The 22,001-nt window shown below is 38.9% G+C and overlaps 1 protein-coding gene across 1 annotated transcript; it reads left to right on the top strand.

Moving 5' to 3' along the window:
• Positions 1-109: 109 nt before the first annotated feature.
• Positions 110-20,526, top strand: ABRAXAS2 (abraxas 2, BRISC complex subunit). The gene is made up of 9 exons (XM_082486562.1): positions 110-203; positions 1,324-1,414; positions 4,487-4,523; positions 7,122-7,188; positions 9,549-9,739; positions 10,307-10,426; positions 11,092-11,176; positions 13,294-13,408; positions 18,297-20,526. Exons 1-9 carry the CDS (start codon positions 132-134, stop codon positions 18,761-18,763), a joined length of 1,245 nt encoding a protein of 414 aa, XP_082342688.1. The 5' UTR covers positions 110-131; the 3' UTR covers positions 18,764-20,526.
• Positions 20,527-22,001: the final 1,475 nt, after the last annotated feature.

The raw sequence follows: 22,001 nt of genomic DNA, 5'->3' as shown, positions 1-22,001 counted from the left end.
CAACCCGGCCCAGCCCCTGTGCGGGATGGGACTACACTTCCCAGCAGGCCCCGCGCCGCTGCCGGAAGTCCGCCGGCCGCGAGCCTGCGCGGTGGCTTGTGGGATCGGCGGCGGCGGCGGTGGTCTCCATCATGGCGGCTTCCATCTCGGGCTACACGTTCAGTTCCGTCTGCTACTACAGCGCCAACAGCAGCGCCGACCACGTAGGTACCCGGGGCCGCCACCTCCTGGGGCGGCTAGGCGGGGCGTCTCTAGGGCTGTGGGGCTCGCCTCCCTCCCCGAACAGCGGCCGGGCCGCGCCGCCGCCGATCGGGCCCCGGCTGGGGTTAACCGCCCCTCTCGGCTCCTGCCGGCGACGTGGAGGTGCCCCGCGCCGGCGGAGGTGGCTGCGGGGTGCCGCCCGGTCCCGGCCACCAGCTATGGGGAGGGTGCGGGGATGACTTGCAGAGCCGCCGGGTCCCGCTGCTGGCGGGGCCGCCGGCCGCCCTGCGCCTGTGGGGCATGGCTGGGCTGGACGCGGGGCTCCCGTGGCGTGCGGGGAATCGGCTGTAGGCAGCAAACGGCTGTGTAAAAGCTGCGGGTGTTTGCCTGCGCGTTGCAGTAGCTTTCGCTTTCCAGCCCCGGTGACTAACCCCGGTTACAATGCAGAACCGGGGTGTTTCTAAATCCCCCTGTTCTGTTGACAAACTTCTAGTCTGAGTTTGCTGCCTTATTTCTGCACCAGGAAATGGTGCACTGCCGTTTCAGTGCTTGTGCCAAATGCATCTGATTCCTGCTTATTCTTCTTCCTTGTTTTGGGCGGGGATGGGGGATAAAAGATGACTTAAAGTTACCTCCTGACTTTTATGATCTCTGGTTTTGTTCAGGGTCTAGCCCAATTTCCATATGTAAATTTGAGTAAGCCTCTGCAGGTGTAAATTCTACTTCCCTTTAGCTTTGAAGGAACAGAGCAGCAGTGGTGTGGTGCACCATCCTCAGGCCTCCTCCTCATCCACCACATCCTGCGTAGCTGGGACTGCTTCTTTATGTAATCTGGGTTTGCTGTGTATGTGTTGTGTTACCGATGGAAATTTTCAGCAGAATGTTATTTTTGGACAACCCGTTCCTATAGTGTTGTGAAACGATGTTAGTAAATCAGAAAGTCAGTCTTGGTAAACCTAAGGACAGGTTATACCTACTGTAGCTCAGATATGTATTTCAAACTAAATCTTTGTTTTAATTCTTCCATTTAATGCTAAGAAAGCTACAGTAAATGACTGTATGTAGTGGAGGGGTTTTTTTTCTATTTTTAGTCTTTCTTTTTCCTGCCCCTTGAAATTATAGGAAGGATTTCTGCTAGGAGAGGTGAGACAAGAAGAGACCTTTAGCATCAGCGATTCACAGATCAGCAACACTGAATTTCTACAAGTGATTGGTAAGTAGTAGAACTTTGAGAAATTCTGAAAGAGGCACTGCTCCGTTTTTTTAATTTTCAGTACAATTCAGTAAGAATTATTTCACTTGTGAGACCAGCACAAGATGTTCCGGTCTCTCAAAACAACATTTGCTACAGTATTTGTGTGTTCATGGGTGAGGTGTGAGGAAAGGAAATAGTCCTTTGCTAGATTCAGGGTTTTTATGCATCTCCTTTTGTGAAGAAAAGATCGTTCATTGAAGACAGTTATCTGCATTTCATGATGGAGAAGTGATTAGTTTGTTTGTTGATCCTGCAGGGAATTTCCTGCTTGATATAGTTGTCTAAATACAGGCATGTGTTCAAAATGAAATAAATGATTTACTGATACTGAAAGGGGGCAAATTTCAGTGGGGAGTTTGGATGAATGGCTGGTAGTGGATGGCATCGTAAACTGTCACAGCAAGATTGACCAGGGAATATTTGTCAAACAATTTACTTTATTGATAAGCACAGGTACTTACTGTACAGCTGATTTGTTGTTGTTGTGAAAAGTGAAAGAAGATCTAAGATCTTGCTGTCAAGTGCTGTTGGTTTAAGTAGATATTTTTATACATGAGTGTTTTATACATGCCGTTGCATGTTTTTAGCTCTATGGTTTATAGAAAATAGGAAACCCCTGAAAGTAAATGTCTTTTTTTTGCATACATATATGTAACCTGATGTTAAAATACTTATAAACCTGCTTTAAAAACCCGAATGTGTACATGCCTGGCTTTGTGAATCTGATACTAGATAACATAGCAGCATCTGAATAAAGCTTAGCTAATACACAAAGATCTTGCTATTGACTCTCAAATGTTATTTCCAATACAGAACTAAAGGTCTCTGAAAATACATACTATATTATGTTACGTCTCAAGACACTTGCCACGTTAAAGTAGTGATGGTTGTGTATGCAAGAATCCAGAAGGTTAAGTAGTTTCCTGTTCTGTTTTTTCCTAAGGAAACATGGCTGATAAATTCACTGTGTGAAGTGTTAATTAGTTACAATGAATTAATTGAGCTAAATTACAAAAAATAAAGGCATAGGATTTTTTTGTCTGTGTATGTAGTCACTATAAAAGTATTGTATAAAGGAAGGCAGCTGATAGCTATGTCAGTTTGGACAAAACTAGACATGACTATTCAGTGGTAACTGATCTTAGTTATTGTTGACAGTGTAACACAGTAGTGTCAACAACTGCGGCCTCAGTGTGGTTTCATCAACCAAGTGTTTCTGGTGTTAAAAATTATTCACTTTTTAGATAACTCTTTTGTGACGTTCCTGGTTACGGTTATTTTCTGAGAAGAGAAATTACACACACGCACAAACACACCCTCAAGTCCTCCCCAGATGATCTGGCTATTTTTTGTTTACCAAATTTTTACTTCAATATTTATTCATCAACATTAACTCTTGAACTCCCAGTTCAGCTCCTGAACTGTGATTGACAGTTTTGTGACACTGTTGTCACAGATGAGTTTTAACATTCTTACGTGTCTGCTATCTCAAAGCTTAGTGGTGGTGTTTGGGTATATATGTACTATATATATCTCTGTATAAAGTAGTCAATGTGCAAAACTTAAATTTAGAATGATGGCTGCTTCATGTTTTCTGAGCAGTAGGCGTGTTGCTTCCTGTTTTTCAAAAGACAAGGCTTATGTAGCAGCGTCATAACCTGAGCATTAAGTGTGTATTCTCAGTAGTTGTAGTCAGTATATGTGCTGGAAGGAGTTGGTCTGAACTGGAATAATTAAAGTTAACTGGCTTTGTTTAGCAAATCATATGCACAAATTCCTGTATGCCAGTGTAAAAATACGGTGTTGATACACTTTTAAACAAGTCTAAATATATTCCAAATAAAGGAAATGTAACAGCAGCATCAGGAGGACTTCTTGCCAGTGAAGAAGTACGGTTTCTCAGGCAGCACGCCTGCCATGGATCAGGGCCTTGTTTTGATAGTGGCTAAATGTGCTGAGATGCTAATGTGTGTAGTCTGTTGTTCTTGGGAATTGTGATCTGATTCTGACTCTGCTGAGATTGCAATCATGAGCAGCCTGTGACTTTCAGAACAGCAGGTGGTGAGTCACTCTCCAGGAAGGAAGAGTCTAAACAAAGTTGTTGCTAAACAACTCCGGGGGGGTTCTAATGTAGGAGCTTGAAATATTATTGCTACGTAAGTGCTGTTCAGTCTGAGCAAATACAGTGACAGACAAAAGTTATTTGATCAAGGGATAATAATATGAATAAATGATAAGCTGTACTTGGTAAAAAGTCAGCGTAGAGAACTTTAAAGCAGTACTAAATGCCACAAAACTGTAGTCACACTTGGTGTTATAGAGATAATGTGAATTGGATTTTTGCTCTTTTCTCACTCTTCCAAGATTACCAACATGTTACAGCCTTTGCTGCTTAAATAAGCATCTTAGCATTTATTACAACCTCTTCAATGAAAAAAAAAATACTGCTGTGACTTTTTAATACTTTATATAACAGAATTATATATTGCAGCTAACCATTTGGGAGTTGCGTTTAACCCCTTTTCTCATCATAGATTCTATTTTCCTTGCCTGTTATACGTACTCCGACATATAACATTTCAGTGATTCCCTTCCTCATCCCTTTTCTTATTCATTGCTGCTGTAATGAACAGTGTATATGAATGCAAGTAAACTGTTGTGGAAAGGTGCATCAAAAATAAAAATAATAATCATAAATGCCTTTGTGAGGAGGTTACAACTACTAAATAGTATCACAAGTGTGTATTTAAGGCTCAGATATATCTGTGTGTATCTGAGCAAGTGTATTTCTTGCTTATTGTTAAAATATTTTCCTCTGTAAAAAGGCAGATTAGGAAGAGAAGCTAGTTTTCCGGGTATGGTGCTGTGTCATCAAGTGTTGTTGAGACATTAAGGGCAGTGTGTGGTCTGACACAAATGTTTATTTGTTCAGTAACTATGATGTGGAAAGTTCATGCAAGATATGCCACTGTAATTTGTCTTTATCTTGAGCAGTTGGACATATGTCTCTCTTTCTGTTTGTTGTTGCAGAAATCCATAACCATGAGCCTTGTTCAAAACTCTTTAGGTAAGCATTTTCTCTTGCCTTCCTATGTTGGCTGCAGAATATAAAAATAGGTAGCTCACTGAAATATATTAGCATTTCAAATGTACCTACCAATGTTTGCATTGTTTGTTCATCTGATTCTATTACTGAAATACATTTAAATGGCACTAACCATGACTACGAAAGTTTGAGTTTACGGTTTTAGTAGCGCTTACCTTAGGTTAGAAAGGGTGCTGAGGTAGCTAGTACAGCCTTACTTCTCTGTCTCTCTGAATTTCCCCCTCGTGGAAATTCATGTGTAGTTAGTGGAGGTAGGATAGCAGTCAGATCAAATCATAGCACTCGTGATAATTAGGACGAATGTCAACACCAGTTTAAATTACTGTAGTCGTAGGATAGCTCTGCTTGGTCCTGGTGGGTCAAAGAACACTGTGTGTGCCCTAACCTTAGTAACTTGCTGGGTTAACAAGTTGTTTTGTAGTTAGTTGTACTGACTTGCAGCAACTAATTATGCTGAAACTTTCAACTTACTAGTTATCTTTGCCTTCCAATCTCCTGTACTCCAGAATTAAATTAAATATAGGTCTAATATATTCTACTTAGCAGCTTCCATCTATTTATATGTAGCTTTTCTCTATAGTCTTCATTTGTTATACAGTGATGGCTTCTAAATTGCTGTCTAGAAATTCTTTTTAGAAGGAATTCCCAATTAATCTCCTCTTGTCTTTATTTAGAGATTTCTAGCCAATTAAGAAGAGACAGTACCTTGGATATTATGATTGACATTAGTTACATTAGAGAGAAAAGCTGCAGTCTATCATTTGCTATCTGATAATTACAGAGGGGGTACTCTTAACCCAGTGATTTAAATGCTAGAGACTCTACACATCAAGATAATATCCCAGTGTCTGGTAGACTCTGTCTGATTCCTAGTGATGCTTTGTGCAGCGCATATCAAAACCGATCACGTTTGCTGCTTCTCCCCAGTCAAGAAATTGGTTGTTAGTAACTGAGCTGATGGAGGAAGGGGAAGAAATCTGTATTTCACTGACTGCTTTCTGCACAAGAAAACTGATGAATTTATTTACTTCAGAGCATGGGGAAAACTCTAACAGCTCATGTAGCTTTTTATCAGTACCGGAGCGTGATGCTGGCTTCTTTGCTCCATTAGTTGTAGCAGATGCTGATTTTGGGGTATTCTGCCTTATCCTTTTGACTTAAGTGTAGCCAGTCTGAGGAGCCCTGTCATTCGTCCACTCTGTATTCTGGTAAGCTGGCACTGCTGATGTTGAGTGTAACAGGCTTGGTTCCCATGCTTTTGCCAACACATGGGATCTGAATAAGAAGCAAGGATTTTAAAAGGACTGATTTCTCTCTCTGTGCAGTTTTCAAAGGAAGGTGTTTCGTTACGTGCTAGTTGCTCATCCCATAGGAAAATTATTTTTGTAAAGCATAGAAAAAGAGTTGGATATCCACTACTTACAAGAATGTACAAATATTGTGAACATGAATTGAAAAGATTATGCAAATATTATGTAGTATCTCTAATTAGTAATTAGTTGTAGTCTTAATATTCACAATAACTCGAATCTTGAAACAAATTTTATTTCCACCCTTATTTACCAGCCAAGTACTGAGCTCAGGATTTAATGTTGTGGTTTTTTTTTTTTAAACCCCCCACACAAGAGTTGAGATCATAGACCTCTAAATCAGAGTGTTTTCCTGCACTGCTTTAGGTGTTAGTGATATCAGCTCTTGAAAGAGACTAAGGACTTGGCAGGTAAGTCAAGGAGGAATCTATTTTCAAATGTTTTTCCTTTTATCATGAAGTGTGAACTACTTGAATTTATAAACCTGTCTGCGTAGATAGATTTATAAATTCTTTAATCTGTCATGTCCTCAAAATAACAGCAGGGTTTGGGCATCAGTTCTGTAAGCAGAGCTATATGGAAAGACCATGATACTTTGGATTCTTGCTGACCTCTGTATAAATGTTTTGGCTTCAAGGGTCCAATCATGTGAGTCTAATTGCAGGACCAGAGCTCAAAAAATTGATTTGTAGTTGCATGTAAAAGGGCCCTGCTTTCCTTTCTCCTTTGGCAGGTAGGCCTCTTATTATCAAAGCGGGGATTTACAGAATACTGGTCAAAATAAAATCACACAGTCCATTTATGTATGTACCCCTTGTTGTAGGGGCTGGCAGCGAAATACTAGGCATCAAACCAATGCATGCAATGAAAGCATTTTAAAACTAATAATTACAGGCATCTTATATTTCACTACTAGTGGTTTAAAAGGGGTTAGAGTCTTCACACCAACTAGTCTTATGCATCTAATTTAAATGCTCTGCACCTTCCTCTGTGAGCAACTGCATCTGTCTATTAGCTGTGTAGTCAATCAGGTGTCTTAACTGTGCTCTATATAGCACCCAAGTTAGATACCTTAAGTAGGTGGTGTGAATTCTGACCTATGTTGATAAAGGTAAAACTCTAGAAGTTGCTTTGTAAGGTACAGAATGCCATCTATTCGAAGAGCACTCAAAGTATAAATTATTTACTTTTATGTATAATGTGTGTGTAAACTGTGTACCTACCTTTCTCTCTTCCTTTTTGGTTCAAGCTTTTATGACTATGCAGGGAAGGTTAATGAGGAGAGTTTGGACAGGATTCTTAAAGACCGAAGAAAAGTAAGTTTTCTATCTTTTACTCCTGTTCTAGTCATTACAGCCTATAATTAGAAAGAGCGGTTTTGGAAAACAAATAAGAAAAGGTAGTTAACTGGAATAACTATTTTTGTTCACAAATCTGTAGGTTTGTTTTTGACCCAAGGTTTGGTTTTCTCCAGTACAGAAGTTGGTGGATTTGTGGTACTTAGGTTAATTTAAATTGGGAGCAATATCTAATTCCCTGAAGAAATGCAAAGGATTTAAGTTTAGGTCTCCAAAAGTGAAGGGCTAGCATTCACCCACTCAAATTTCTGAGCTAAACATGTAGCATTATGATTGCATACTCTGCTGCCGAAACCAACAAAAACGTAGCTGATCTGAAAATCTGTTCCAAAGCATTAATTTAAGAGAGTTGTAATGATATTGCCTTGTAATTGCAATTTTTGCACTGTCACTTTTAAACTGGGAAAACTGATCTATCGTTTATGTCGGATATTGTCATAGCTTTACGTCATGCATCTGTTGTTAGTAGCACAACTAGTATTAAGAAGATTCAATTTTAGAAGTGGTTTGGAAAAGAGTCAAACCTTTCTTCAGTGTTTCATCTCATTCCATACTTGTGGTGCACTATCTTTCTAATTATCGAATAATTGATTTGGAAATTCTCATGAACTGGTTTGTCAAAGAGCAGAGCTGAAGGTGTGATCCCTTATGTGGTGAAGTGTATCCACCGCTCAGCTTGCTCTGTCAAAAGGACTTACGTGGTTCAATTTGTGGCAACTGTGGACGTTGTTAGACCTAGCAGGAGAGCGTCACTAGGACATGAATTTGGCTCTCAAGGTCTGGTTAGACCAGAGCTAGTACAAAGTAGGGCTGGTTAAAACAAGAACTTTTTCTTGTTTTATTTATTTTACAAAGCAGCAGCAAACCAATGTCGTTGCAGCTGCTTATAGAACTGCTGATTGCATTTCAGTAGTAGCAGAGGTAACTGTCAAGGCATGACCTGTTGGGCTTTTGGGGTTTCTGTCCTCTACAGGTGATTCAAGTGTAACTTTCGCTGCTCTGGTCTGAGTAAGGATGCCTACTGTATGAATTGATCGTTGTTATGCAAAGCGTGTGATGACAGTGGCTCAATTGCTAATTGAATTTGCAGTCTTAACTTTCTGTTCATCTTACCCACCTGAATTGTGGACTTCAGCTTACAGACAAGGCTTAAGTTGAGGAGGGATCTTTAGGGAAGCAAGTCCTAAATCTGTGCAACTTCTGCAACACTGATCATTGTAATGTTCTTTTCTTGTCTGTTTCTTCCCGCAAATGCTCTCAGAATAAACTCCTCTTTGTATACGAATGTATTTATGCTCAGTGCATAGGTGCTTTTTGTGTATCTTTATGCATACAGACAGGTACACCTCTACGCTGATGATGGACTGAGTTTCCAGTTTCAGATCCTGAATTCTGTAACCCTGTAACTCTACTCTAGAACAGTACAGAGCACATTAAGTTCCCCTTCAGGAGACAAGGCAAAAAACATAATTAAAAAATGTTTGTCTCCCACTAGTTTTCAGTTAAATTTTATTTTATTAGGACCTACCCTGCAGGGACACTCTAGCAAGATGCGTTATCTGCAGTAAGAAAGCAGGCAAAATTGGAGAAAGTTAGACTTGCAAGTGTCATGTGGCTAAAGCATCACAGATTTAATGACGTTAATTGTCATAACGTCAAAAAAGAAAGAAATACTGCTGTCTGGGAACCAAGATAAATAAATTAAATGTTAGTTTACATGAAATAAAGGCCGTTAATGCCTATTGTATTCAAAGTAATCATTGAATTAATACAGGTCTCTGTGCGCACAAATCTTCCACAATTCAATATACAATGAGATAATTTTATTGTTGTACATAGCAGATTAGTCTCATATGTCTCATGAACAGACATGGCTTTGCAAATACATTTGTGAAGCACTAGAAGTGTCTTACAAATCAATACAAGTGAATAGGCAGTTGAAATATTTAGGCTAAAGAAAACTCACATCCGCTGTGTTTGGAAACAGCTCAGGTCTAATAATTTAAAGATGCAGCAAGGTTTGTTGCTAAAATTAAACAGTTGAAGTATATTGGAAGTGGGATCCTGGATGCCACTGAGGGCACACAGGTGTTTGTACCACAGTAAGGCTGAGCGATTAATAGTTGTGTTGTAACAGGATGTCACTTGCTTTGGGTTATTTAATAGGCGCAAGCCTCTAGTAATTCAGTCCAATTTTGTTGCAATAAAGCTGTTGGCTGAGTCATGTGATACCACAGTTTTAGCAACTTTATTATCAGAAGGTAAATCTGTATCTCTCAGTTAACACTTTGTTTTTTTCTGATGTACTTTGATTACAGAACGTTATTGGATGGTACAGGTTTAGGAGAAATACTCAGCAGCAAATGTCATATAGAGAGCACATCATTCATAAACAGCTGACACACATTCTTGGAGTGCCTGATCTCGTCTTCCTTCTCTTCAGCTTCATTTCCACTGCAAATAACTCAACGCATGCTTTAGAATATGTGCTTTTTAGACCAAACCGAAGGTAAGCACTCTTTGTATATGAACCAATCCTAATTTTTTGTTCTGCTTCTTGTTGCTATTCTTTAAACTATTTTGAAGTTGGTACAATTACAGGTAAAGAAGGCTTTGTGTTTGTCAAATGATGTCTTGGGGTACAAGTGTTAGTGATGACAGCTTTTTTTTCTGCGCGTAGTTTATACATTAAAGTTCTGGGGTGAGCAAAAGTTCTTTTCAATCTTTAAATCTTCAGGCAACAAGAAAAAAATATTTTAAGAAAAAATCAGATGTTAGTACCACGTTTCTTATAATAGACATTCATGTAGCTTCACCTTTCTTGTATGTGTGGTAGTTTGAATGAACAGTTTAAAGGTTCTAAGAGGTATGGAGGTAGGTCCCTCTCAAAGGAGTTTTTGATCATGCATTTATTATAAACACAACTTCTAATATTTTGCAGCTTTTATAATGAACCTAATGCAGAAGCTTTAAAATTAGATGAGTTGTGATCATCAGGTAAATGGGATAATATCAAGGCTATTGTAAATGACCTTTTGAATATGAATTAAGAAGTCTTTCTAAACTTCCTCTACAGGTATAATCAAAGGGTGTCACTTACTATACCTAACCTAGGCAACACTAGTCAACAGGAATACAAAGTTTCTTCAGTGCCAAATACTTCTCAGAATTATGCCAAAGTTATTAAGGAACACGGGTAAGGATTTTTCCTTTGCAAATGAAGTACAGTCATCAAGTCCTACGTTCTGTACCTTCCAATGAATACTACAAATATGCATTTCAAGCAGCAAAAAAATAGTTCTGAAGGAGAATGGTTAGTTTGCAGTGCCCTTTTGTCCTGCTTAGAATCAAATCTTTTAGAAAAGCAAAGGTGTCCTGGTGCGCTAATCAGAACAGCAGAGTTGGTACAGCCAGTCAGTGCTGTGGGACTTCTGGCTGGAAGTTTCTTACTTGATTTCCACCCGCGCCCCCAAGGAATTCTGTGTGTAAGCTCGATTTAAAACTTGAACTGACTTGGAAGTGTTGAAGTCCTGTTGTTTTTCTTAAGTAATTTTAATTAAATGCTGTAAATGCGAAGTAGCTCTTCTGACTATTAACAATGAAATTAGACAAGCTTAAAGATTTCTGCACATTTCATCTCATTCAAATGGGACTTTATTGTTCCAGAAGGAATTTTGGTATTGAATATGCTGCTGTCCAAATTTTGGTTCTTGAGAGTATGGTACATTTTTAGTAATATAAAAGAAAATGCATTTTAGAAATGTAGTGATAGACTGCTTAACAGCAATTCAAAGACAGCATGAGCTAGAAACTTGTGTTATCTTTTCTAACCAATGACTTCTGCGTTTCCTTTTTTTTTAGTACTGATTTTTTTGACAAAGATGGAGTGATGAAGGACATCAGGGCTATATATCAGGTTTATAATGCACTTCAGGAAAAAGTACAGGTACTTTCCTTTACTTAATATTGGTCAGTATGTATGTGGCGTCTTTTGTTTGTCCTTTGGTCAAACCGAGAGTGGAGGAGGTGGAGATTTTTAGACCTCATAAACAATTTATTATGAACTGTAGGAAAATAAGTCTGACTTTAATAATGAAATGTGCCAGTTTCTATTTAATGTGTGCATTTGCTGTGGCTGCTGTAGAAGCGGTTGATACAAATATCATCAATTCTTTCTCTTTTGCAAGTAAGAATGATTTAATGCTTAGTGATTTCTGGGAGACGCTAGCTATTTTTAAGAGTACGCGTTGAAGAAAAGCCTTGCTGAAGGCTGTAGGGATTTGCACAGGTTTAAAAGCTTGCCTGTGTGAGTTTAAAAATGACTCCTGGCTCTTGGTATGTAGCATGCAGCAAAGAGCTCCATCTGTTAGTTAAAACTTGTGAGTGTTTTGTGTAGAGCATGAGTGAATTCTGCTCCAAATGTGGCAAAGCATGTGAAAGTGCCTTGAGTGTCAAATCTACTAAATGTAAGCTTGTCAATTCACAGCTTGTCCTATGTGAAGAGCAGCGTAGCCATGCTGCCTCGGGAGCGCACACATCTGCTAATTGTGCTGTAGTCACAGATTATTTCTAGGCTTTCCCCTTACATCTGCCCTGGAGGGATTTGCGTCTCTGCTCCAGCTTAGCTTTGCTGGTTGGCACATATAGCAGAGAACAAGGCAGTAATCGCTCCAACCATCCCCTGACCCAGCTTGCACAGGAGAATTACTATTTCCCCGTGGAAGCTGCTGCTTTCTAACCTGCCTTATAAGATGGGTAACTTGCATCGAGAAGGCAGACAGCTTTCATGCCAGCTTCAGGAGACATGAAATTTTATTTTCAGAGGCCTATCCCATTAGCTAATGGTATTATTCTGTAATGCTGTCTTTGCCAAGAGTGCATATATCCTTTCCTTCTCTTGCTGTTGTTTGAATTAGTGTCTGGAAAAATGGAAAATGTAACATCAGGGAGTTGTCCCTACCTGTTAAAAGTATCACTTTGTTGTATTTCACCGTGTAAATCATGCTGCTGAACATTGTTTACAGAGCTTAAAAGTAATTTACATGTTAGCCAACTGGAGAAACTTATCTTTAAAGTGAGTGTTTCACAGAGAATATTACAGGACTGGAAATAAGTTTTCTGTTAAAGCAGCTGAGACACATGTATTTGCGTTATTCACCAATTAGTTGGGAGTGGAGGGTTTAAACTTTATAAAATTCTAAAAATTAGGTATCGAACTGAGAGCATAGTTAATGTTTTTCAGCTCTAGGTAAGATCGCTAATAGTAACCTTTTGGAGAAGAAACAGTAAATGGCTGGTGACTCACTGTTTAAGACACATCAGTGCTTTTAGAATTGTGTACTCTTCAAAACTGATCATGTTTAATGATAATGACCAATACTTAATTTCTGAAGAAGTAAACTATAGCTAGTATAACATTTTTAGATTAAAAAATAAATTAATATTATCCAGAACTGTTTTTAAACTTAGATCCTTTTATGAAAATTTCACTTTCATTTCCTAACCAGTATAGGAAATTCTTGTTGAAAAATCCATGGGTCTTGTTTTTTTAATAGAGATATCAGTTAGGAGATCAGTTTGGAACAGTTGTCTCTTGAGTCAACTGTTTCATACCCCAATTAGAATTTGGTCTAGTACAAAAAGCATTGACCTTCATGCTATATTTTAAAACCATGTTACCATAGTATCATTATTGTGCTAACAGCAGTGTATTTAAAATCTAAAAACACCTAAACAAACAAACAAACAAAAACCAACAAAAACCCCAAAGGTCGAGTCTCTTCCACCAAATAGGAGTAACTAACTTTGGATCTTATTACAAATCTTCCTGTACTGATGAATTATTTGGAAATACTTTTCCTATCATGCAGCAGTTGGGATTTGGCAACAGCCAGAAAAGAAAACAATATTCAGATTGAATAATATGCTCTGATATAGTTAACTCCTGCATATAGTTTTGTGCTTTTAATGGCATCTTGTTTGGTAATAGCTTTATTAATGTTGTCATGGAAGTCTTTCCTGTATTTTTGCAAAATCTTAGCATATCTTATGTTTTTCTCCTAGGCAGTATGTATAGATGTAGAAAAAAGCGAACGTGTTGTTGAATCCTTTCAAGCTGATGTAAACAAGTTAAAAAGGCAAATCGCACAAAAGAAAAATGAAAAAGAACAAGAAATAAGTAAGTTTCCTTTTATTTTCTTTGTTTCAGAAGCAGATGCTTGTAAAGACAAAACACTTTGTGGAATTTTTTTAGTTGTTTTCCTGATAGCTCATAGCAAAATTAAAAAATAAAAACAAACCACACTGAGAAGGGCATATGATGGATTTACATTGAATGAACCATGAAAGTATGTGTACTGCAGATATTCTTGTAGGAGTCATTCAATGTTAAGAAGTGCAAAACACAGGAGAGAGACAAAGGTAAAGAAAACGAGAAAGTCAATTCTGGAAACAACAGAGGAAAAGATCTGTTGTAGGAAAGGAAAAGTGGAGCAAAGCCAGGAATGGAAAAAGCAAATCTAAACACTGGAGAGATTCCTTTTTGAAGTATTACATAGAAACAGGGTACTGTGTTTACAGGCCAGTAGCTATCAATGCTTTTTTTGAAATCTTTATTCCCTTTCCCACTTCCCAACCCTATCCCCAAATACAAGCCCAGCACCAATTAAGTTATTGTTCAGTCCTGTTACTGGACACCAGACAAATTGGGTAAAGGAAAGTGAGTGCTTAAGTGATGAATATTGATGTAGATCATCTGAAGTGTTGTCTAAATGCTAAATGATTTTTTTTGACCTTGCAGCTTTTAGTGGATGCATCAGGTTTTTCACCACTGATTTAGAGGAGACCATCTACATTTTTATGCTCCTCTCCCACTTCTGGTGGGTTACTGGTTCCTAATTTAGTCAGCTTTCTTTTCATTATTTGCTGACTTAGTGGTGGACATGATTAGCATTGAATATCACTTTTCAATGTTGAACTAAATGTTCCCCAAAGTCCATTTTTTCCTATCTTCAGGAGTACCTGCTAGAAAGTGGAAGGAACAGTTTGAATGCAGAATAGTGTTGGAGTTTGCTTACCTATTTCAAGTACCATATCATCACTGATACAGATTTCAACCTGTATTAGTTTTAATTCCATGAAGCTACTGAAATATCATCCCCCTTGCAGTGTGTTGGGGGGATTCATTTTGGGGGAAGCCCAGTCAGATAATTCTTTGATTTATTCAAGGCAATACAAGCATGACAGTCTTCTGTTTCTAGAGAAGCTCTGAATGCAGAAATTATACTTCTGCTGTGTTTTGAAGACCTATATTAGTATCGAGTTGATTTGCTGTAGGTTTCCATGTTGCAAATAAGTCCCATTAAAAATACACGTTTTTATTAGAGTTGGTTCTGTTTTCTGTGTTAATAGTACAAGTTTTCATAGCATACATTTAGGATTAGTAGGGAAAACCAGTAATAGGTGTATGTTTGTTTTTTTTTTTTCTTTTGCTGCTCCTTAATTTTCTGAATCAGTGAGACCTGTTGCCTGAGCATACTTGGCTCCTTGCCACACTTTCCCTCCTTCCTAAGAATTGACTATGGCTTCAGGAGACTTTTGTTTAGAAGTAGATAGGTTTTGTGAAGAGCCTAGACATTTCCAAGGAGACACTGATGATGTAATTTCATTTGCAAGTGTAAGGGAAGACTGAGGGTAGAGAGTAGGAGCAGAGAATAAGCAAATGAGAAGTAATATTTAAACAAAAAAAAATAATTCATAAGAAAACTACACGTTTCAGCAAACACTGCCTCTTTTTTCCATCTTTTGAAATGATAAGAAAATAAGCAAATTTTGTAAGTTTAGCTACAAGATGGTTTTTATTATTTGTGTATCTTTTTATCTAAAGCTGTGTCTGAGACTTAAAGATGCTTTAGATGAGTTAACACCCTAAACTGTGCAATAGGCCCCTCTGCTGTTATGACGGGATATTTTTATTTTCTCCTGGCAGCCAAGGTAGTTATCCCATGAGCACTTTAGAGCAAAGTTTGATGTGTCAGCCCACTTCTCTAAGGTTCTTCCTTCTCTGAACCTCAAAGATAAGGCAAAGAGCAGCATTAGCCACAGATTATTGGAAAGATGGAAGGGCCATGAGTCACTGTTGTTTCCTGCTTGGCTGCAGATGAAACAGCCAGGGAACTGCTACTACGCGAGCTAGCGAGAAGTAGAGATGGGTATTTAGTGTGACTGGAGCTGATCCCAGCCCATATGGCAAAGGATGGGGGAGGAGGAGGAGGAGGAGCAGTCGGTGCTAGCCCCTAGATACTACCAGCGAGATGCAAATGCCGGACTGAAAATTTATGCCAGAGCAGATAATCATGTGAGAGGGCTGAAGCAAGAAGAAAACACGCAGCTTGTATCTGCAATATTTTTAGATGTGAGTAGCTAAATAGTGAAGCTGGCCTTCTGTTCTCTCGCTTTCTCAATATTGGGAGAATTTCCTTGGGTTTAGTGAGTTAAATGCTCTAGTTAATCATTCTCTGAGCTGGAGAAAAAGGGAGCATTTGATTCAAATTCCTGCTGTAGTGTTGTGTGAAAGTTTGTTATTCTTACAAGTTTTTGGTTAACAGGTTATGAATTTAACAATATAGCATAAAAGTCAGTTGAGATTTTACTTGCCAAATCGCTGAAATAATTTTTTACATGTAGTAGCATGTTCTAGGGTTAGCGAGTGCTGCGCGCTTCCCAGATGCCAGGAAATCTCCCACTCCCGTTCTCGTATTGTGGACCAAAAATGGAGTGCTGTTATGTAGCCACTTGAGGGAATATGCTCTTTTTATTACTGAAGAGATACCTCATTGATGTGATTACAGGCACTCTTCAGCCTTGATTTTTGCTTTTTCCAGGAGTATGGTGTTACAGTAAGTAGAGCTGATACCGTTTTATCTATCGCCTATCTATCTATCTATCGCAAGGCAGCTTTACATATACCGGTGTCAATTCTGACAGATGTTTGGAGGTTAATAACCGGTTAGAAACCAGTCAAAAACTTAAGTCTATCCCAGTGCTTAACAAACCTTCCTGTAAGGAAGTTTTTCCTCATGTCTAGTGTATCGTACTCTCAGTTAAGCTGCCTTCTGCTTACCTTTCTACAACAGCCTCTTAGGAACTTTTTAAGACTTAAACTGTTTCCTCAGTCTTCTCTAATGATCCCAGTTATTGTAGTCTTTCCTCAAGTCGTGCTATCCAGACCTCTAACTACTCCTTTTCTTTTGTAGGGTTTCTCCAGGTTTTCCCTGGTTTTTAAACTGTGGTGTTCAAAATTAGAGACAGTATTCCAGTTGCAATCTGAACCATTACAGTCTATACTAAAATAATACCTGTTTCTCAACAGCTGAGCATAGTTAATGCATGTTGATATTTATATTTCCATAAATCAACAGTAACCCTGTTTCTTTCCTGCAGAAGGATGTAACTGTTCCTTATTTTGCAGTTTGTGCGGTTTATTATGCCTGTGTATGTCATCTTAAATTATTTTCCAAATCATTTCATTTAAGATCACTTTCAAATTATTACTAGCATAGTACTATTTGCAATTTTAATAAGCATGTGCTGATTAAATGCCATCATTTAGGTTGTTAATGCGAGTATAGTTCCAGTGCAGAGCTGGGGGAGCTTCATCTTGGTGCATCTTTCCAACGTGACTGTTAACCATTGTAATTGTTCTTTAACCAGTTCTTCAGCTGTTGGGTTGTTTTTTTTCCAGTCCTCGTAGTGCTTATGTTACTGTCTATTCATTACGAAACATGGAGATACTGTGAAATCCTTAAAGGCGAGACCTATCTCTAGCTTTTGGTCTTGCTTTGATTTTTAAAACCACATGGATTGGAAAGAGACATTGTCCTTAGTGGGCAAATTTATTTATAGCAACTGTCTAACTGTACAATTACTTAAAGAAAAGTCAAAACATGGAAGAGGTGGGTTTACCCGTTATGTGTGGCTTTGCATAGGGAACAGATTTCAGTGATTGTGTCCCACTTTTCCAGGTACAGCGAACAACATACCTTACGAGTGTTACGCTAGTGCGAGAGCCCTGATTGCGGCTCACTGTGCCAGGGATCTAGAAACAGGTTCAAAAGATGATTCCCGCTCAGCTAGTTAGTTAGCAGTCTAAATGTGAGAGATCCTGCGAGTACAGATGTTCTGGCTCGCAGAAGGTGAGCATGGTAGGCGGTGGTCTCAGCTGCCTGGTAGGCTAATCACAGACATTGGGAGGGAAAGTTTTGAAAAAAATAATTTGAGGGAAGAAGGCAAGGGAACTTCCTTCCTTGTTCATGAGATTGTCCCCTAGCACAAGGGGCGTTGTAAGAGAAAGTTCAGAAGTGTCATTTCAAGATGTAATATCAACAGTAAAAGCTGATATTAGTCTGATGAAAATTGAGTCAAGCTTTGTGTATTGAATAAGACACAGGTGGAGAGGAGCAGGCACGGTGAGCCCTAGCACAGCTTCTTTTTGATGTGAGGAAGAGCAGAGAAATACAGAGAGATGACGAGGTGGAAAAAGCAACAGATTATGGAAACTTCCTGTAGCTGTGTTTTTAGAGGACTTAAACCGGAGGAAATGAACTGTACAGGATGACTGCACATAAAAACATAGCATGCTTGCACTTAGTTTATTTGCTTTCGGACACACATTTTGGTTTTGAAATAGGGTCATTAGGATAATCAAGTTGTGCTAATACTGATGAGTTTCATGGATGTTCTGCTAAATTTAGGGAAGATGTTCTTTGTCAAGCTCAAAGAGTAGGATGTAGTAATAAGTAAGATTTGGCATGATGTTAGGGATAGTGTCTCATACAGTCATCAATACGAAAATCAGAATTGCCAAAGATTAGTAGGGGACACCGAGAGGAAAAGAGCTAGTGCGGGCGTTTGAAAGCAATGCCAGGGATGAACATTTAATAATAACAACCAGAAAGAAAGAAGAGAGAACAGTTAAGGGCTGGGTGGGTGGGGTATGTTACAGGTAGGTTATGTAAAGAATATTCCAAAGTAAGTGTTAAGTACAGTAATGTTCTTTGCTTTTGTAGGAATGCAGCAAGCAATTTTAAGCAGGCAAATGCCAACAGATAACTTGGAACCTATGTTTGTTCCACGAATGTCCTACACTGGATTTGCTGTGGAAGGCTGCACACTTGAAGATTCAGATGTCTCTGATCCTCCCCCTCCGTATTCCGATTTCAGTGCAACCAATCAAGAAAGTACTGTTGGTCATGGTCTCCTAGAAAGCAATGTTTTTATGCCTCGACCTCAAGCAGTAGGTTCTTCCAGTTATGTTTCCACAAATGCAGGATTGAAATATTCTGGTAATGGAGCATCCATGCCATCTTCCCAAAGAGCGGTTGGTGACAATGTTGACGAATCAGAAGACAGTGATTATGAAAATTTGCTTGAACCTACAGAGTCCTCTGACAGTGAATACTCACAGACAAGGGATTCGCGACCTTCAGCGCATCCTGATGGTGATTCCAGGAACACTCAAACTTCTCAGATTTGATAGGGGGGAAAAAAAATCCACAACACACTTTTTTCATAATTGTTACAGAGAGATTTTGGGGATTTAACCTGGAGGAAATGAACTACACAGGATTACTGTGCACACAAAATGTAGAAGACTTGCACTAGATGGTTTATTCACATTGTGATACATTTTGCAAGTTTTATAATGGAATCATTAGGATAATCAAGTTGTACTAATACTGATGAGGTTCATGGATGTACTGGTAAAATTAGGCAAAATGAAATTTATAGAGATCTTATAGCTTTTGTTGCCGTATTTTCGTTAAGACAATAGATTGGGATGTAGTAACTAAGCACAGTTAGTCTACAAATAATGTTCTCAAATCAAAACTTACCTCTTGCACTATCATGCCTTGAATTTTAATTTTTGAAAGGGAATAGATATATCAGCCGCCTTCAAAATAGCTTTCTATGGTAAGCCAAATTGGCCTTTGCAAGCAAAGAAATTTTGATAATTCTGAGAAGCCTGATTGGAACAAATATGGTCTACCTTCTTCCATGGGCATGTTCTTCTAACAGAGAAGGGGTTTGTTTCAATTTTTTTACTAGCAGAATGTGTGTATCACTTAAAATGACGGTTGCCTTTTTTTCTGTAAAGGGTGGGGGGTGGGATGACTGGTAAATCATCCAAATGAATGTCATAAATATAATTATTCTGGTTTCGCTGGGTTTACAATGACTTTATGCCACACTAGCCTCATTTATTGTCTCATTTGTTATTTTAGCATAAGTATGAAGTGCACATACAGGAGTAAATGACTGACAGAAGTAGTAAATTCCATCATGATAGGACTTTGGAGTCTGCAAATTACAAACATCAGAGACTGCTTCGTGCATTTTATTTGCATCTGAATATTGGATTTACGCTTCTAGATGAGTTATTTTATGTAATAAATAGGGGATAGGGTAGGAGAAGATTGTTTGGAGAGTCCCCTGGGTTTATTACCTCTTTCCCTCTGGGTGAAATGTGTAAATGATTATTTTAATTTGAATTACAGCTCTTGTCAGAAAATTGCCATTTGGGACAAATGAAGTGTGGTATATTTAGAGAATTTCATGTTTGGATGCACTTATTTTTATTTAAATACTGCTTGTATGCTAACGTTGCCCAAAATATGTGAAATTGTGCCACTCAGAAGTTTGTATAATTGGACTTAATCCCTGATCTGTAAATGAGAAAACCCACATTTTAAGATGAGGTTATCTTAAGCATTTATCACTTTGAGGTGTGAATAACCGCTTCTTTGGTTTACACCCAGAAGAACAAAGCAGTTGTGTAAAAGTTTAAATATACCGGATTTACAAGAGACTAAAATTTCAGTATGTATTGTATATGTAGGCAAAAGCCTGTTCATTAGCCTCTCCTTACCTGTACTAAATTAAGCAAAATGACTTTGGGAAAAATGAGGTGTTAAAATTGCCACTCTTCTATCGAGTATTTCCACCTTTAAACATCTAGTGGTCTGTTTTAACTGTTTTACATTATTCTCATTAGCCTTAACTTGGTGCGTTTTTGTCTTCGAGTGTTGCAGTCTGTTTAACAGAGAACTTGCCCCGGTGTTCTATCGCTGGCTATCTGCAAGCGCCTGTGGTTCAGGTGGTGTAGATGTGTGTATGTGGAAATCAGAATTGACAAGATGGCAACTACCGTTTTTATTTTTATTCCGCACAGAAACCTGCAAAATGTACATCTCTGACAAAGCAGTTAAATGTGACAATAAAATCTTATTTAATCCTGTAGCTTATATTTTAATATTTCTCAGGTGCCACGTCAGGGAAATAACTCGCCAGAACACAGAAGTGCGGCTCAAAGTCAGTGATTTGTTAAAGCTGGTCTCTTTGTAGGGCTAAGAGGGGGATTTGAGGGAAGGGGGAGAGGGTAGTGCTGTACCACGCGTATTACATGCCTGCCACACATTCTTATGGTTATGGTGATATAACCTTGAGTGCTGAAATCTTTTAATAACAAAAAATGTCTGATGTTCTGCTTGGTTTTACCTACAAAACGTAGGTTGGAGGTGGAACGAGTATGTCCTCGTGTTCTAGCCGGTGCCTATCTGCAGGTACTTTCATTTACTGTAACTGCTTATTCATAAGAACAAAGGGTGTTATTTTATTGAAATTTTTTAAAATTCGGATAATATTCCGGTAAAAATACACGTGAACGGACCTGGCAGTTTTCATTACAGTCCTGCTAGAAATAATGGTGTTGGGTTGGGATCCGTCTGAAGGCAATAGGGAGCAGCTTTAATCATAAAGAAAGCCAGAGCTTCGTACCCGTGATGTACCAGGTTCCCACGTCTGACTCGTGAAGAACTTCTTTTGGTGATTCTCAGGAGCGGGAAGACCGGTAGCAACATCCACCCACTAACAGGTAGGTGGCATTGAAGAAAAGCTACTACAGACTGGTGTCTGTGATTGTAGTTCACAATCCTGTAGTTTCTCTGGTACAATGAAATACTTTCTTCTGGTTTATTGTTGTGAGAAACCTAGAATTGCTGTTTCCTTTATTTCCAAATTTACTTTGACACCCCCCCCCCCCCCCCCCCCCAATTGTTTATAGCTAGAAGAACAGGAATGTACCATATGGAAAACCTCAGTAAGTTAAAACTATCACATATGTTTACAACAGGAAGCATCTCCAAATATTTCTGAAATTAGCCAGGATTGACACTGTGGGAGTCTCCAAATCCTCCGTTTGCTTATGGAATGGCGGGTGCTGGCAGAAGGAAGTGTGAGCATCATTACCTTTGGCATATCCCTGACTAGGCAGGTTTTGAGTTCTTTTGAGTCTAGCATCTCCTGACTACTCGGGGACGTCTCGCTGGCTCTGACCTGTCCCGAGTTACAGTTGAAAGGGAAGCTGTTGGTGCTTCGTGTAGCAGCGGAATAAGATAAACAAGTGAAGACTGATGAGGTTTCCTGTGAAGTGGAAAGATGATTCAGATCACGCTTAAGGTAACTGGCATCAGGTCAGTACTGCTGTTAAGCAGAATATGAATAGCAGAATATTATTCCTTTTGTTTAGACTTAATACCTTTGATTATAGCAATAGATGGCTTTTAAAGAAATCAATATCACTTCAGACCAAATTGACAGCAGCATCTTGTGTCATATCTGCCACCCTTTGCTTGTAATGGCTGTGGGAGAGAAATCCTCTCGGTGCAGCGGGTGTACGGTCGTGGAATTGAATCCTCTGCACGGTTGCGGAATTT

Source organism: Vanellus vanellus (assembly GCF_965231255.1).
Source record: "Vanellus vanellus genome assembly, chromosome: 7".
Classification (NCBI taxonomy): Eukaryota; Metazoa; Chordata; class Aves; order Charadriiformes; family Charadriidae; genus Vanellus; species Vanellus vanellus.
Note: the sequence above shows the minus strand (reverse complement) of the source record. Positions and strands in the feature narration are given on the sequence as shown.

What these genes read in the sequence shown, in the direction of transcription:
- ABRAXAS2 (XM_082486562.1), top strand. Translation starts at nt 132, where the DNA reads ATGGCGGCTTCCATCTCGGGCTACACGTTCAGTTCCGTCTGCTACTAC. An exon ending in TTCTTAAAGACCGAAGAAAA is followed by an intron (nt 7,189 to 9,548) that starts GTAAGTTTTCTA and finishes CTTTGATTACAG; the next exon opens with AACGTTATTGGATGGTACAG. An exon ending in TGAAAAAGAACAAGAAATAA is followed by an intron (nt 13,409 to 18,296) that starts GTAAGTTTCCTT and finishes TTGCTTTTGTAG; the next exon opens with GAATGCAGCAAGCAATTTTA.